Below are 16,428 nucleotides of genomic sequence, written 5' to 3'. Positions count from 1 at the left end.
TCAGTGCTGTTCTTCAGTACTGTTTTCTTTTTCTTGCCCTCCCCCCCTCTATTTTTGCACAGCAGCATTTAAAATAACTTGCTATTTTATTTTTGTTTCTGACTTTACTCAAGCACTTTGAAATCAAGGATGATTCCATTGATGAGCTAAAAGCAGTGGTTTACATTTGAAAAAAAATACTCTTCTTTGAAAGAGTGTCAGTTTGCTGAAGTTTTTAATAGCCTGTTTAATAACTGTTTTTAAGATTGTTTAGGATAAGAAATTCATGTAGTTTTTTCAACACTGTTACAGTTAATGATCAGCATGTTGCTAAGATTTCGACTCAGAGATTTAGATGGTCTGTAAGAAGTATTTTAAACTAAAAAGCAGAAACACTTATGGAGTTTACTGTGGGTCTGTTACTGGGTTATTGTATTCCTGAGCTGGATTATCCTAATTGCATTGTAAAATAACAATACATCTATACCATAATATAATGGTACAATGTAGTTGTTTCCTGCAGTTCAAAAAACAGAACTGAACACAAACTGGAAATGTTGTAATTCTAAATAAAAACTTATGATTTTTGGTCAAGAAAATAAAGATGTTTTTTAAGTGTTGGTATCCAAATTCAGAATTAATAAAGTTTATTCTCAGGTTCCTACTAGCCCATGCTGTGTCCCAGGTTCTCTGGCACACCAAATGTGTGTGCCCAGTGAGTTCAACTACATAAAAAAGGAAGTGGAGGGGATTGTCTTGCAGTGTTTTGTCTGGTGGTTTTGGTTTTTTTAAAGTATAGGCATTGCAGAACTGAATTTTCATGGTAGATTGGAAATTCAGTCTGGGAGGGCACCATTTCTTTTTGTTACTGTCAGCCTTTCTTTGTGTTTAATAGCTACCTTTCCTCAGCACAGTAAGTCTGTAAATCACACAGAAAGTACTGTGTTGGAAGAACACACTGCACTGTGCATATTCACTGCTGCACTTTCTATTAAGGCAGCTTTGTTCTGAGCTTTCTTTTAAGGAAGTAGTAAAAAAATTCAGCAGAATGAGAACTTCTGGGAATTTTGAATTTTAGCTATGATTTCTCTGTACTTAACAAATACAATGGAAAGTGGCATTGATGCAGTTTTGTTGCTGTGGGGTTTTTTTGTTAGGTAACTGGCAAACACTTTTAACAAAATGATATTCCATAACCATGGAATAACATTAGGAAGTGACTATATCCAATCAAAATAACTTTCTTTTAAGTTTTATGATCCATACCTATGCCAAAACAACTGTGGAGAAAATGGGTTTAAAAATATCAGATGCTGTTATAATGTGTTATGTTTGGAAGTTAAGACTGCCATCTACTGATTTTTTTCTTAAACCTATTAGTTCCTAGAAAAGTGCATGTGCGTTTTCCAATGACAGTTCATTTTCATAGTAGCTATTTTCCAGGAGCAAGGGCCTGCCAAAATCAGTTTCTGTCCACTAATCCCTCCTCTTAGTATGATTAAAAAATGCTCATTAGTTACAGTGTTTAAAGAAGTTCATGCTACCATGTTGAACTGAACAAGAGAAAATCCTTCTTACCCTTAGTTGACTCAAGTCTTGAGAAAACTCAGGTTAGTGAGTCAAGTAGAAGAGAGTTGATAATTTATCATAGTCACGTGTCTATCTCACAATTACTATCCCATTTTAAAAAGTGATTGGAAGCTTTATGGGAAAATGATGCTAAGGGGCTAAAGAAGTCCAACAAACTCTTAAGTAGTAGACATATCCTAGGTTTATGTTTGGTCCTTAAACTTTTTTCCTTCTGTACAGCAACAGCATCAGGCTTAACTTAGTAGAGGAAGGCAGATCTGGTCACACATTTCATTATAATTTTCAACAGAAATTGTAGTATAAAATTATACTGGTATGAATATGCAGTGCTCTAGCAGCATCCCATACTTTATAATGCCATCCACCTCAAAGGATATTCCCTGTGCAGAAAGGCATTTCTGTGCAGCACTGATAAAATACTATTTTCTCTATTAGGAAGATAATGTTGCCTTATGATGTCTTTGTTTCTATAGGCTTGTTACCACAGCTGATAGGTGTTGCTCCAGAAAAGGCTATTAAGCTAACTGTACGTATCTTTTTTTTTTTTCTTTCCTCCCTGGCATCCTTTTGTTTGTTAACATGCACAGGATTTATTTCCTAAAATGTGTGAGAGATGACCACTTACAAGCATTCTAACATATATGGCTACAGATTTACTTGATATATATTAATAAGGAAGAAAAATAACTTAAAATAGTGTGTAATATATTGTATCTTTATTAGGTCAATGACTTTGTCAGAGACAAATTTACCAAGAAAGATGGTTCCATTCCATTGCCTGCAGAGATCCTTGCTGGAGGCTGTGTAAGTATCTATCCTGTATTCCTAGGAAAAATTGATTCTCAGTCATGTCCAGGATAGTTGGAATGACAGTTGACAGGTGTGCTTTGTCGATTTGAGCAGAAGTGCTCTTTTTGTCTCCCAGTCACAAGAACTAAAAAAAGTACTTTTTCTGTTTGGAAAGCTTAGCATACTTCTGAATTAAGTTCTCTTGGACCGATGTGCTTAAGCAACTTGTTTTGGCCCAGTTTATAACTTTCAGTTTCAGCAGTGGTTTCATTCACAAAGTCCGAAGAAGAGGGTCCCCTGTTCTACCTTTCCATATGTTCTACTGGGTTGCCATTCATCAGTAGTTTGCGAAGATACAGGTGCTCCTTGAGAATGGATTATAGGCGTGATTAAGTTTCCTTCAGGGGAGGGATGGAAATGTCTACAATGGCTTAAGGAAATCTAATTCTTGCTGAAGATTTTAAGAAGGAAAAGAAATACACTTTTCAATTTGAGGTATGTGAAATTTTTACTGTTGTGAAAAGATGGAAAAAATGAACAATATAGCCTTACCTTTCATGTAACATGTATAAGTGAATTGTCTGTTTAAATAACTTTGTATAAAATGTAGCTATGTTACTCCAGATGCTAATTGCCTCCCTCATCCAAATACAGTTAAAAAACAAACCATGTTTTTGTTGAAATTGAGGGCTGTAATTCAGTGGATGTTTTAGCAATCTGTAAGTGGTTTGAATTGATGTTCATGCTGGATTTCTTTCGGTTTTGCACGTTGGCTAATTTCATTTGTGGGATTCCCCGACAGTTGTTAACCCTATAATATGTTTAGGGCTTGAGTTGGGTTTCTTTTGTAGCAGAGAACACTAATGACTTCCAGTTGAGTAGGCTGACAGGCTGGTATAAATCCTCCTTGGCTTACAACAAAACCTGGGGCAGAAAGGTTGTTGACCTCTGCAAACTTTTAATTCAAAGAAACAGCCCTGAGGGGTGGCTGCTTATAGTTCTGCCTGATTGAATTTGGCAGCCTGGTACATGCTTGAGTCTTCACCTGTCAGTGTACAAAGTTTATTTTCTGAGAAATGTGAGAAAGCAGCTTTAATGTGTAGCTAGCGGAAGACTAACCTTTTTCTGGAAAGCTCAGTAACACAGAAAGCAAATACAGGGTCATCTGTAATGGCAGAGAGTACAATTCATTTGTGTTTGTGTTGTGCTTAAATTCATAATTAAAGTCAAACATCTGATAATGAATTTTATTATTTTACATTATTTTGTGCTGGAATATGTAATACTAAATTCAATCTATATTAGAGCCTTTTTCACTTGCTGGGTACTCCTCTTTCAAAATAACTTCATTGTCTTACTGTAGTGAACATGCAAAAATTGGGGAGAAATTGAGTTGCAGATAAGCTTCAGAGATTTGAGTGTTTTTTTGAAGGTGACCAGATTTGTAGTCTGTCCAAACACAACACCTTGTAGCTGACTGTCTGAGCTGGTATTTTCATCTCCTTTTTCAAGATAATACTAGTCTCACTCAATCTGGGATACTTTTAAACAAAATGATAGAGCTGTTGGTCACAGTTTAGCAACCTGAGGAGTGTCTCTTTGAGCTTCTTCTGGATCATCTGATATCTTACCAGCTGAAGAATTTTTTTATCTCTGCTGCTGCTGCTTAGTTCTATTTTAGCAATTCCACTTCTTCCTAGATAGCAGAATCTTTGTTGGGAAGCCTTTAAGGTTAAGAGTCTGAAAGTATGAGTTGGCTAAAGCAGGGGCAATTAGACATTAGTCTCTCTTTTTTCATCCTCAGACCTTTTCATTCTCATTTTGACAGCTCTTTTCTGTATTGACTTGCTTGGAAATAATGTTGGTCTTCACACTTCTGTTGTTACTGTGTTCTGTTTTTCTACAAAATATTATGGAGCACAACCAACAATTCCATCCAAGGAAGGGCCACAAGTAGGGGCACAAAAGGCTTTGTGTTTGGGTGATGCTACCTTTCATTTTTCCTTTATTCTCTTCCTTCCCTCTCTGTTAGTACAAAATGATGGGTTAATGTGGGAATGTTTGGATTTTATATATGCAAAAATTATTTTCAGCATTTAGATTTGGGTAACTCAGGTTTTTGTGGCTTTTTGTTACTGTTTGTTACTTAAAACACCTAAGTTTTTTTCTAGTAGTATACTAGAAATATAGGCTAAAATAAAACCATGCTTTTTTACCTTGTAATAATATCAGAATAAGTAGCTTTATGTCCACACGTACTTCTCAGAGATGGACTTTCTACTGTCTCTGACCCTCACTTACCTGTGTTTAGTGTTGAACTATCCCCTCATTAACAGGAATAATGCAGTTTTTGATCATGTCTGGTATGGAACTGCTGGTGGATTAGCAAGATGAGCAAGGCATATTTTCAGTCATTTTACAGAGCTTTCAGCAGAGATTTTTCATACTTTTAAAAGCCTTCCCTCTTGCAAGATATACAAAAGCACATTGTGCATGCCACAGTCCTCAAACAGCAATCAAAAGAGTTCTTGTGAGGAAGTGGAGGCAGCCTGGGAAAGGTTCCAGCAGACATGGCACATTCTCCTCTCTGGATGGCAGTGCTGTATCAAAGCTTATGTATGGTGTTACAGTCTTCTGAGACCCACAGGTAAGGACAGGTGAAACCTTTGACATTCAGACAGTGGTGGTTCAGGAGACGCTGTGTAGGCTGGTCAGTATCCTCAGCTCTGGGGTATCTGGGAGCAGTGCTGTACTGTCCAGCACAGGGGCCATTCACAGGCACGTCCCTCCTCCAGAAATGCTGACACTGAGAGACTGAATGGCTTTGGCCCAAATCTTATGTCTCAAGCTCCAGTCATTCTCAGCTTCTGTCAGCTTGTGGAGTAAAGCAGTGTTGGCAGTAAGAAGAAACACTGTCATTCTCACAGCAGCTACCAAAGACTTCGGCCCAGGCAGTGCCTGTTCGTGTGGTCAGCTGCCTGTCTGTTGTCTTTCCTTCCTTACTGCAGGGCAGGGACCTCCCGCAGGCAGCCCGTGCCCTATGCTCCTTTAAACCTTCCTGCTGCTGCTGGGCAATGTAAATGTCACTGGGAAGTGCAGGGTCTGCTCTGTCAGAGCCCAAATATTCCCAGCTGCTCTCAAGCTGTAGCTGTATTTGAAAACTGCAGAGCAGCTACGTCGAGCAGCTCAGTTACAGCAGTCCGGTCGTACCTGCCAATGAAAGGGCTCTTGTCCTGATGGATGAAACTGATATCCCATCTTCCTACCTGCCTGAAGTATGCTGGTTTGTTAATCATTAACAGCACTACCCATATTTACACGTGTTCAGAGCAAACAATTTCTTTCCCTACTGTTACTGTAATTAATTGGATTACATTCTATTGTAATTCAGTGATTAACCTGCATTCCTGAAGTTTTCAGCTCCCATTAGCTTGGAGTTGCAGGGAGACTGAGTGAGGCTCTGGCAATGCTTTCCTCTATCCCAGCATAGGCCTGGGAAGCAGGGAGCACATGCCTGATATGGACAGTGCTTCCCAGAGGAGCTTACATTCATGGCACACGTGAGTACATCCTGAAGGGCAAGGTGCTCTAGGGAGCTGCTCTTCCTCACTTGGGAAGCATTGCTGAAGCAGACACCTAATGCTGTGCAAATGATTCATGGTTACTGTTACAGTAGACAAAGATACTGTGATTTTAGGCTGTGATTCCTATGAGGTACGTGGGAATAAATAGATTCTTCCCATGCTGTGCGTGGTGCTTAACATTTTGAATGGATGAATTGTGTTTCATCAGAAAGATGTTTTTGCTTTATGCTGTAGGAAGAAAGATGATTTGGGGTGCCAGGTAGAAAGGGTCTTGAGAACCTTTGGAGATGTAGGCAGTGCATCTATTGATAATTAGAGGTTGGGATGTGTGTATGTATGTTTGTGTTTGCACATATATGCGCATTGAGAGATTCAAATTTACCACTGATTTTGAATTTTTGATAAACATTAAATCTAAGATTCAATCTAAATATTTTTGGTATACTTGTAAGAAATAATTTTCATACATATTTATGCATGTATATATATATACATATGCACAAAAATGCATATAGGTGTATCAGGCAAATAGGAATGTGTCAAATATTTAGTTTGGAAAGAATAATGTAAAATGTTAATGGTTTTGTTTAACAAGAACAAAAATACAGGCTGAATTACAGACTGCTTTTCCTTCAAAACCCTGAAGATATGTTACTTCTTTTATTAGACTTTTAAAAAATAAAGTTAGAAGCAGAATTAAATTTTACTACTTTATCTTGATTTCTATTGTGGACATTTAAAACCAGGGAGAAAATGATTGTTTAATAAAAGAGACAGTAAGCTCACTCTGGGTTCATGAACCATGTCAGCTTTGCCTAGAGAAAGAAATGCAAGTTCTTTTGATGTTTTTAAACAAGACTGTTCTAAGTAACATCTTATTTTAGCTGCTTCTTTGGGACATAGTTGTGGTCCAGGATGTGGTGGTTTCTAAAAGGAAGGAAGGAAGGGCTTGAAGTAGGCCTCTCCCCTTTGGAGCATATGCCTCTCGGGTGGAATTGGAAAGGGCAAGAGGTCTCATGTTGCAGGGTCATTTGTGTATTTCCTTCAGCCTTTGGCATGTCATGGGGCGTTTGCTGTGGGATCTCAAACTACATCTTTTCTCTCATAACCTTTGCTGTCAGATTTAGTTCCTTTATTTGCTCCTTGTAGAGTTATTTTACATGACATTAAGGTTAAGTAGAAGCTTTTATTACTGGTATTTTTGATGTGTATGAATAACCTCCATTCAGAAACAAATTTGTCAACCTTTTTTAAAGTGTCTGTTGCAATTTATGTGTGAAGCGAGGATTTATGAGAGAGCAATCTAGATTTACTGCACCATCTCCAAAAGCAATTCAGGGAGTGCAATGTATACCTCTGTGTGCATATACACTTGCACATGTATTTAACATACAGAGCTGACAGCTGAAGTAAGAGACTTTGAAAAAGAATGATGCTGATTGCTAATGATTTGCACAGGAGCGTGGAGGTTTGTACTGCAGACCTACATGCTTCCAGTTCATTTTTATTTGGAGATCCTTTGTGTCATTCTCCTCTGCGTCCTTTTCTGCAGAGCGCTCTTCTCGTCCCCAAGGCAGCACTCTCCTCTGCCTCACATGTTCTTTGTCACATAGATAGACGCCTTTTACTTAAATAGAAAACACAGACAAACTAAAAAACCACCCTTGCATTCAATCTTTAAAAAAAACGCAGTGAAAATGGGAGTTTTCTTGTGTTACATGTTCTGTATTAAAGTCAAAGCTTGTCCTGTCTGTGTTTGGGATCTCTTGAGCCACCTAACTCATATGTGCCACTCCACTGAATGCAGTGCTCCTCTTTGTGTGGAGCTTGGCAAACTTTTCTCCTCTTGGCAGAAAAGTTTGCCAAGCTGCAAGTAAAGCAGCCTAAGTCAAGGCTTGGATAGAAGACATACTGCTAATAGGGACTATTTAACTGGGTATCTAGGTAGTGACCGCTCTTTTTGAGAAAGCTGCCTGTTGAGAAGTCTGTCAGCACTGTAAATACTCAAAGTGTTCAGTGTTGATGTAATTAAAGAGCTTTTCGATGGATTTTCTACTGATAAGTGTAGGGTTTTCCTTGTATTTTATTTTGCTTAATAACCTGACCACCAAATCATCTTCTAATACTGATAGAGTACATAATTCCATTTTTCCTATATAGAATTTGTAACATTGTTTTTCTAATTAGTGTTGCTACTAAATTATTAAAATGTGTTGTGTTCAGTGTATTTTGCTTTCTGTATCCGAAGAGGGCTATGGCTGATTTTAACAGAAAGGTAGGCACCTGTGCACCTAGGAGAAGAAAATGTTAATTACAGGAAGATTGAATTCAGGTTAGAAAATAGAAATGTTTACAAATTGGCCTATTTGTGTTTCTGTGGTGGGTGTTGGGCAAGTAGGAAGAGTTATTTTGGCTGCTCTGCAGGGTGTGCTAATTTTTAACATTAAAAATAAAAAATGGAATTTCACATATACATGTAAACAAATAATACATATTTAATAGGTGGGTAGCTGGTATTTGTCTAGAAGGAGTGAATTTCTAGCTTCATGTTGCAATCTAAAGTTACTTGATTTTTTTTGTGTGGTCCATTGTATTATGTAGCCAGAATACACTGCTTAACATTTTATCTTCCAAAATTATTTTTTAAAAGGTACAGGGAAATGGTAAACATTTGAAATTGGTTTTATGCTTAGTGCAATACAAACAAAAAAAAAAGTAAATAGAATTTGCCAGATGCAAATTTTATAAATTTTGTTTAGATTGGAACTATGCTTAGTGAGACAGCCATTTCAGCTTGCATGCATAGGTGTGTATGAACTGGAGAAGGTGAGATGAGAAGTAAAGAGAGTCTAAAGAATGCCTTTGGACATAGGAATGGTGTCAGATAACTGAATAAACACAGTGTAGTAAGTCCTAGGAACATAGAAGATGGGAATCACTTTGGCTTGTCTGGAAGTTCTCGTGGTCTTCCTGATGATTGCAACAAATGTCCACAAAAGCATAAGCTTTGATTTGCTTTCAGAGAGGTGAAGAAGTGAGGGAATAAAATTAAGATTAATTTATAGACTCATTATTTGAGCGGGAAATGTTAAAGACAGTAATTACTGCAATGGAAATAATTAATCAAAAGCAGCGATTTGGTCAAGGTGCTTCAGCAGAGCTGTTGCAGTGATGATTTTCAGTGTCAGTATTGAGTGAAGTAATTAACAGGGCTTGCAGTAAAAGGCTATCAGTCCTCAGTAAAGGCTCAGTGAAGTATGGGATGCTTGGTCAGTGAAGGTGTTGATGCTTCTCACCTCCAGCCCATAGATACTGCTGAAGTGCTGGGTCATTCTCAGAAAGAGCTGATGAGGGTTGCAATGCTCTTTTGTCTCTAGGCTAGAATAATTCAGATTGCCAGTTTATAAACTGTGTATCAGGGCTAATCTCAGATTTATTCTGCCTACTGCTGCTGCAGAGAGTAAGATTGTGCTATATGCAGAAAGGATTAGTGTTCATCAGTTGTCAGTCAGTTAGCAGAGAACATCGTGCAGGTTCTTCAAGAGATGCTGTATCAGACTACTGACTGTACTTCACCACACCCCTGTATGCACAGCCCCTCCCAGCCCCCCAGCATCTCAAAAAGAGTTTATTGCTTGGGCAATTTAGAAGTGGTAAAGAGTTTTAACTGCAAATGTTCTACATCTGTTTACTTCACTAAAATTCAATGGGTTGGAGGAATTGATCAGAAATAAGAGGAGTTCTTATATTGTGCAAGAAATGCTTTTAGATCCTTTCAAGCAGTTATATGCCACAATTTTAAGGAACTGTGTTTAATTTTTAAATTAAAAAAGGAGGCTTAGGAAGAGGGGAACATAACAAGCTTAGTAAAATATAGCTGGATTGTGATGAACCACAAGCTTCTTCAGAAGTGAATGGTATTACCTACAGCAAACCAGGGAGAAATCTAAAACACATCATTCTAAAGAGGTTTAAAAACTCTGAAACCGAACTGTCAGGTTGAATCTCTCTCAAACTTGGGACACAGTTCTTTGAAAGTCTTTGGCTAAAGTGCAGAGTCAGAAGCAGTTTTACAATGCTACTGCTAGAAAGTTTGCAAGACAGTCCTTCAACTCTGCCAACAGAATATTTCCTTCAAGTAAAATCTGTCATGCCCAGCTCAAAGATATTACTCCTGTTTCTATCTAGTATCATATTTTAAAATATTAGTCTTCCAATTTAAATTTTATATTTTGTTTCCACTTAGGACTATTACAGGCTGCTAAACAAAACTCCAAACACCTTTTCTAATAATTTAAAATTATGCTGTTAAATGCAAATTTACCTTTTAAACAGCATCACTTCTAAATGCAAATAGCATGTCTACACATTGGTGATGGATTATTATTGAATAAACATAAGGTCTTTAAGTGTATTTGATGCTCTAGTAGCACAAGTGTAATGATTATTTTAGTTTAGTATTTCCTGTAATATCTGATAGACTTTTAAACACAGAAATGACTTATAGAAATTGATGTCAAGGAGAAAAGCAGAGACAAACTGAATTAATTCACCTCAGGGAGCTATAAAAATATATATGTAAAAATCTATTTTTACAAACCCATGATTTCTGATCCAGGTCTTTTGACTTTTAGACAGGTGCTTTATTAAATCTCTCTCATATATTTTTACACGAGAATATCAGCCAATGCAGTGAGAAGTGAAGGAACTCATCACCTTGCAAAAGTCACTATGTCACCACATGCTCTAGTAATGCAATTTACTTTCTTTTTCTTTGGGTTTGCAGGCAGGAGGTTCCCAGGTCATCTTCACTAATCCTCTGGAGATTGTAAAGATTCGGTTGCAGGTAGCAGGAGAAATTACTACAGGACCCAGAGTCAGTGCCCTCTCTGTTATAAAAGATTTAGGCTTTCTTGGTCTTTATAAGGTATGTACTTCTGCTTTGAGTACCTTTATCATTTTATGCTAAACTTCTATACTGTTGAAACAAAAACTATTAAAAACAAAGAGATCTTTTGAATTTAAAACCAATCTCTTCCTGCAGGGCAGCCCCACAGTGGAAAACTGAAGAAAACCCACTTCTATATTAATGGCAGTGGGATACAAAAAAATACTCCCCCATTCTATCCTTTGGGCTTTTATGCCAAGCTACAGGGAGTCCTGTATTGCAGACCTGCTGGCTTCTGGCACTGCTCATTTCATTTGGTGGGGTTTTGTGAAAAGTTTCTTTAGCTTTCCCTGTGTGTTTTTCTTATATTTATTTTGAATCTCTGTATCTCTATTGTTATCTTTGCAGCAGGATATTCTCTTTGTCTTAATAATTTGATGGCAGTGAAACAGTAGTGAAGTTTAGTAGGATTCAGATTTTTAAGAAGTTAAGTGGTGGGATTTGTCAATAAATTCCACTGAAAAAAAGCCTGTTCTGTATGGTACTTCAGCAAAATGCCAGTCAACAGATTCCTTCCCTGCAGGTATACTTACTGCCATCATTACAGATCAGGTGTAATGGAGCAGAAGCTATTAGTTTCCTTAAACAAGGAAGAAGTGTTTCTTCCTGTATCTTCTGCCAGTGCAAGGGGTAATACGTAAATTCAGCAGTTATATTAGCTGTGCACTTGCAAAACATTGCTTTATGTGATTTGCCCATAGACCTGCAATAATACTATAAAAATGTGCACATTTACTTTTAGAGCTGAAGATTTTGTTTTGAATTTGGTAGATGAGATTCATGACCATTGTGTTTCCTTATTGAACAGTACCCAGTTTGCAGTGTTTTTTCTCCTTTTGCTAATCTTCCAGTGCAGCTTCTTTAGTGAAACAAATGATGATGATCAGTGTGAGGTCTTACAGTGCTCACTGGTATTTTAGTAGTGCTTTTGTGTTTGGTGGAATAAAGGCTGGCAGGGACTGGTCTTGCTGTTTCACCTAGTTGTCAGAAGGACGTAAGGACTGATCTCTGTCACTTCTTTCATTGCCTTTGGCTGTAGAGTGTGTAAAAAGTATTTATCCTAAGTACTTATGTCAGGATTGATGTCATGTATAACTTAACAAAATTTTAGATGAACCTTGAATCTTCCTCATTCCAGATACTTAGTTTAGATATGCTTTATTCTTTTTTTCAAGTTCTCTGTATCATCTGTTTCCTGAGATATTTTATTTTCTGTGTTGTTTATCTGGTAGATCAAATGAGTTTGTACTTTCAGGGCTCAGGCTGCTTGCTGGATTTCAGTTTTAGCCTTATTACCGAATTTATTCGCATTATGTCTCTTTTCTCTGTGTCAGGGTGCCAAAGCATGTTTCCTCAGAGACATTCCCTTTTCTGCAATCTACTTTCCGGTTTATGCTCATAGTAAACTGATGTTTGCTGATGAAAGTGGCCATGTGGGAGGGCTTAATCTCCTTGCAGCTGGAGCCATTGCAGGTAATTTTGCAGAATGTTTCCTAAAAGTAATTTACTTTTCTTTTAGTGAGTAATATTTAATATTCATTCAGTAGCCCCATATAAAGGAAGGGTACTGTACCATTGTATCTGATTTAATCTAAATTTGATCACTGTTATCCTTAGTGGGAGGCGATGTAATTTTGATGAGAGCTAATTACATTTGCATAATGTGGATAAACAGCGTAATGCAGCTCAGCAACTTGTAGTCAAATTTGATCTGTCTGTCTCAATGGGGTTTTACTTGTTACTGAGCTCTCAGAGTTGAAGGCTAATTTGAATCGTTGATGAACATAAAATGAGAGATCGTAAGAGCTAAGAAGAAAATGACTTACCCAGGTTTGGATTGTGGAATAACTGAAAAGAAACTTTGTTCTAATATAATTGCTGAAAATAGGGCATTAGTTTGTAAAGAAGCTGAACTACCATACTCTGAAATTTAAAATATTTTACAGCATCTCAAACAAGTTTAGTATAAAGACAATATGCAGCTGTGTTACAAATTTTTTACTAAAGGCAAGGGGTATAAAAATAGTAGATGTAGGAACTATAGTGGTGGATATTTAAACATGCAGATAGAGATGGCCAGATTCTGCACTGCCAAGGATGAGCTCAGCAGATGAAAACTAGGTATCTGCACACAGCCTTGCAACTGTGAATGATTCAGTGTCGGAATCTGCAGTTCAGAAACACCACTGGGCTGAGCAAGACCCTTTGCTACTTGTTACAGTTGTAAAGAATGACTACATAGATATATATATATCAATTGTGAGTGCCTGTGTGTGAATAGCAGTTCCCATATTGAACATGACACGTAAGCTTGGCTGCACCTTCTCTGTGCCAGTTGGTGTATTCCTCATGCCAGAGGGAAGGGACACCACCAACAGATTTGTAACAGATTCTTTAGTATTGCAGGACTGCCAGAAATGGAAAATGATTTAGCTTATATACATACAATACTCATATATATAATTAATTTGTATTTCCTACAAGACTTTTTAAACTGCAAACTTCACAGTGTCTCTTTGTTTCATTAGTGTTTCTGTGTTGCTCATATTAAGGGATGAACCCTATTAAAAATGTATGTAAATTTCATAAGCCTACTTTTATAGCATGTATAGGAATCCGCCTCTCTGAATTGCAAATTTCACATTCTCAATTGCCCACTCAGTCCCGGTTACACGTGCACAGCAGGCAAGAATACAGTCCGAAGGGATCTGCCTGTCAGAAAAATCTGCATATGATTGCTGTCTGTGTATGCTTGCAGGCTTAACTGCAGTGCTTCTGTTTGTGTTTAAAACCTCCTGGATTGGTCAGTGGCATTTCACAGTTTATCATCACCTATGCAATCAGTTACTTGTTAACATTTTTAATTCAGTGTTAACCAGTTGTTAAAGTTTAACAGAAGTCAAAATTAATTTCATTCTTTTTAGTCAGAAGATGGTTCCTCTTTTTAGGGGGATTAAGTTTTTATAATATTTAGAAGTATTCAGAAATATCTCAGATAACACAGTTACATACTGTGGAGTACATTTCTGAAAACTTTCTCCTTTCCTTTGACTAGAAAGCCGAGAGTGGTGCCTTGGAAGTGGAGATTTGTTCTTCCATCACTGTTGGCTAATATCACGCTGTTGGTACTAAGCAGACTTGTAAAACACCTTCATTGTCCTCAGTCTTTTTATGGCTTGCCTACTGAAGTAAGCAGCATCTATTCTCCTACAGAACAGTCCAATCAGCAGTTTAGACATATTTCTATAGAATAGGGGCTTTAAGCAAGCAGTAGTTTTTCTCATCAACACCTTTAACAAATGGAGGCATAGGATTCAATTTCCAAATCAATCACCTATGTAATTTTTAAAATACGTTGTATAGACAAATACAGTAAATTTGCACAACTAATTTTTATACATTACATATGTATAGCCGATTTTATCTTGTTTCAAACTACTGCTACAGCCAGACCACTAGAAGATGCTGAAAATGGGTTTTGATAGTTTATTTCCTTTACTACCAGTTTCAGCCTTTAAATTTAGAAGAAAGAATGATTGTCTCAGGCACGACAGTTTATATAAGTGTCAAGAGTAAGAACCTGCATTTTTTTGTAATGTCTAGCCCTTGTAAAAAATATGAAAGTTTGCACTTGTATTTTTCACTTGGAAGTGTTTCATCTATTACAAGATCCTTTGTGCAAATTAAATGTGGTTTTCTTCTAAAAGGTGTGCCTGCTGCTTCTTTGGTAACCCCTGCTGATGTCATCAAGACAAGACTGCAAGTGGCAGCTCGCGCCGGTCAGACAACATACAGTGGAGTTATTGACTGCTTCAGAAAGATTCTAAGGGAAGAAGGCCCTTCAGCTTTGTGGAAGGGAGCTGGAGGTGAGAAAAAAAATTGAGGCTGACCCCAGATCTGCAAATTAGCACTTGCTTTGTTAAGGACTCAAATCAGAGCAGTATTTACAAGGTCTGATTGTGAAAAACAAAATACCTTGTTAAAAATGTTTAGCATCTCTCCTGAGGAATTGTTTTGTTTAACACTATGATTTGTAATATTTAACAGCTCGTGTGTTCAGATCTTCACCCCAGTTTGGTGTTACTTTGGTCACTTACGAGCTTCTCCAGAGATGGTTGTATGTTGACTTTGGAGGCCAGTAAGTCAAATATTTGCTATTTAGCTTGCACAAAACAACTGCCAAATGTAAAGAAAAAACCCACAACTTTTTTATGCATAGGACCCATTAAAACTTGTTGACTTTGAGCATCTGTACTTAAAATTGTATCATGTAAAAAATTGCCCCATCTTTATATAATTGAGGGAAACTTGCATGCCACTTCTAAACAGATGAGGAGATAAAGAGGTATTTAATATTTATTTCGCTACACTAACTTGTATTTCCGTTGTAGCAAGATAGTTTTGTCCATTTTCCTTGTGACACTGGAAGCTAAAAGAATTTACAAAAGTATCCATAAAAATGTAACTTCAATTTTGGCTTTGACTTAAAATTAAGTAGTGGTCTGACCTCATTTACCTCACCATAGGAGTAATTAATCAAGGTCAGCTTTAACAGTCTTCCATATTCAGACAAAAAACTTAAGTATTTAAGCCTGAATAAGTCTATTTGAAGTCCTTTCTTATGAAATGTAGACTAACAAAATGACCTTACCTTTTTTCTTTGTTCAAACAGCAAACCCACTGGATCAGAATCTACCCCAAAAACACGAATTTCAGATCTTCCTCCTGTTAACCCTGCACATATAGGAGGATACAGACTTGCTACAGCTACATTTGCTGGAATAGAAAATAAATTTGGTTTATATCTTCCAAAGTTTCGAGCTCCTGCCACCACCTCAGCTCAAGCACAGGGTTCCAGCTGAGTCCTGAAAAGGTGTTTCAAATGAACAAAGTGATGCAGTGGGAAGAGTTCACAAGAGTACTGCTGTATTATTTTCCAGTCAGCTGCATGTGTTCTAGCTGAACTGAGCTTGCAAATCTAATTGCTCCTTTCAAATATTCATACATACCTGCATTTATTTATTTATACACAAGGAACTGATTGAAGCTGTGGTTCTCTGCCTTGTTTTAACCAGTGGCATGAAGCTGTAGCCTAGACTTTGCCTTGCACAGCTTGCATTTAATGTTACTGTACATATTGTACATCTTTGTACAGAGACATCAGGGCATCTATACACGTACATTTATATAATGGGTATTGCAGTTCAAAATAGTTTGAAATGTACAGACGTTTTGAAGGTGTTTTGTTAACAATCGTGACAATAAAATGTTTAAAAATGCTTGTGTCAGTTTGCTTCTTTGAATTTAAAAGAAGTTGTCTGGTATGATTGTTTTTACCTCCACAGAGGAAATGTGAAGATCAGATGCACCCATTTAATGAATGGACAGGACAGGACAGAGCTCTGCAGGAATGAATTGAAATGCAATGTGCTGGCTTGTAAGTGTTAGCGAACACGGTAATTAGATGAGCACATGCAATATTTTATTTTGCAGCACTACTTTGTGACAAGGAATTCTCTCAAAATACATGGCAATACT

General features: G+C 37.3%; 1 protein-coding gene across 1 annotated transcript in view; it reads left to right on the top strand.

The window, feature by feature from the left end:
- SLC25A12 (solute carrier family 25 member 12) overlaps positions 1-16,187 on the top strand; it is a 45,417-nt gene extending 29,230 nt beyond the window's left edge. The window contains exons 12-18 of the mRNA XM_084209456.1: positions 2,043-2,095; positions 2,293-2,373; positions 10,729-10,869; positions 12,225-12,363; positions 14,598-14,756; positions 14,938-15,028; positions 15,563-16,187. Of these exons, the coding sequence (XP_084065582.1) occupies positions 2,043-2,095; positions 2,293-2,373; positions 10,729-10,869; positions 12,225-12,363; positions 14,598-14,756; positions 14,938-15,028; positions 15,563-15,752 (854 nt within the window). The 3' untranslated portion in view covers positions 15,753-16,187. The remainder of the gene's footprint in view (positions 1-2,042; positions 2,096-2,292; positions 2,374-10,728; positions 10,870-12,224; positions 12,364-14,597; positions 14,757-14,937; positions 15,029-15,562) is intronic.
- Positions 16,188-16,428: the final 241 nt, after the last annotated feature.

The sequence above is a fragment of the Fringilla coelebs genome (genome assembly GCF_963513975.1).
Source record: "Fringilla coelebs genome assembly, chromosome: 7".
In the NCBI taxonomy this organism is placed as follows: Eukaryota; Metazoa; Chordata; class Aves; order Passeriformes; family Fringillidae; genus Fringilla; species Fringilla coelebs.
Note: the sequence above shows the minus strand (reverse complement) of the source record. Positions and strands in the feature narration are given on the sequence as shown.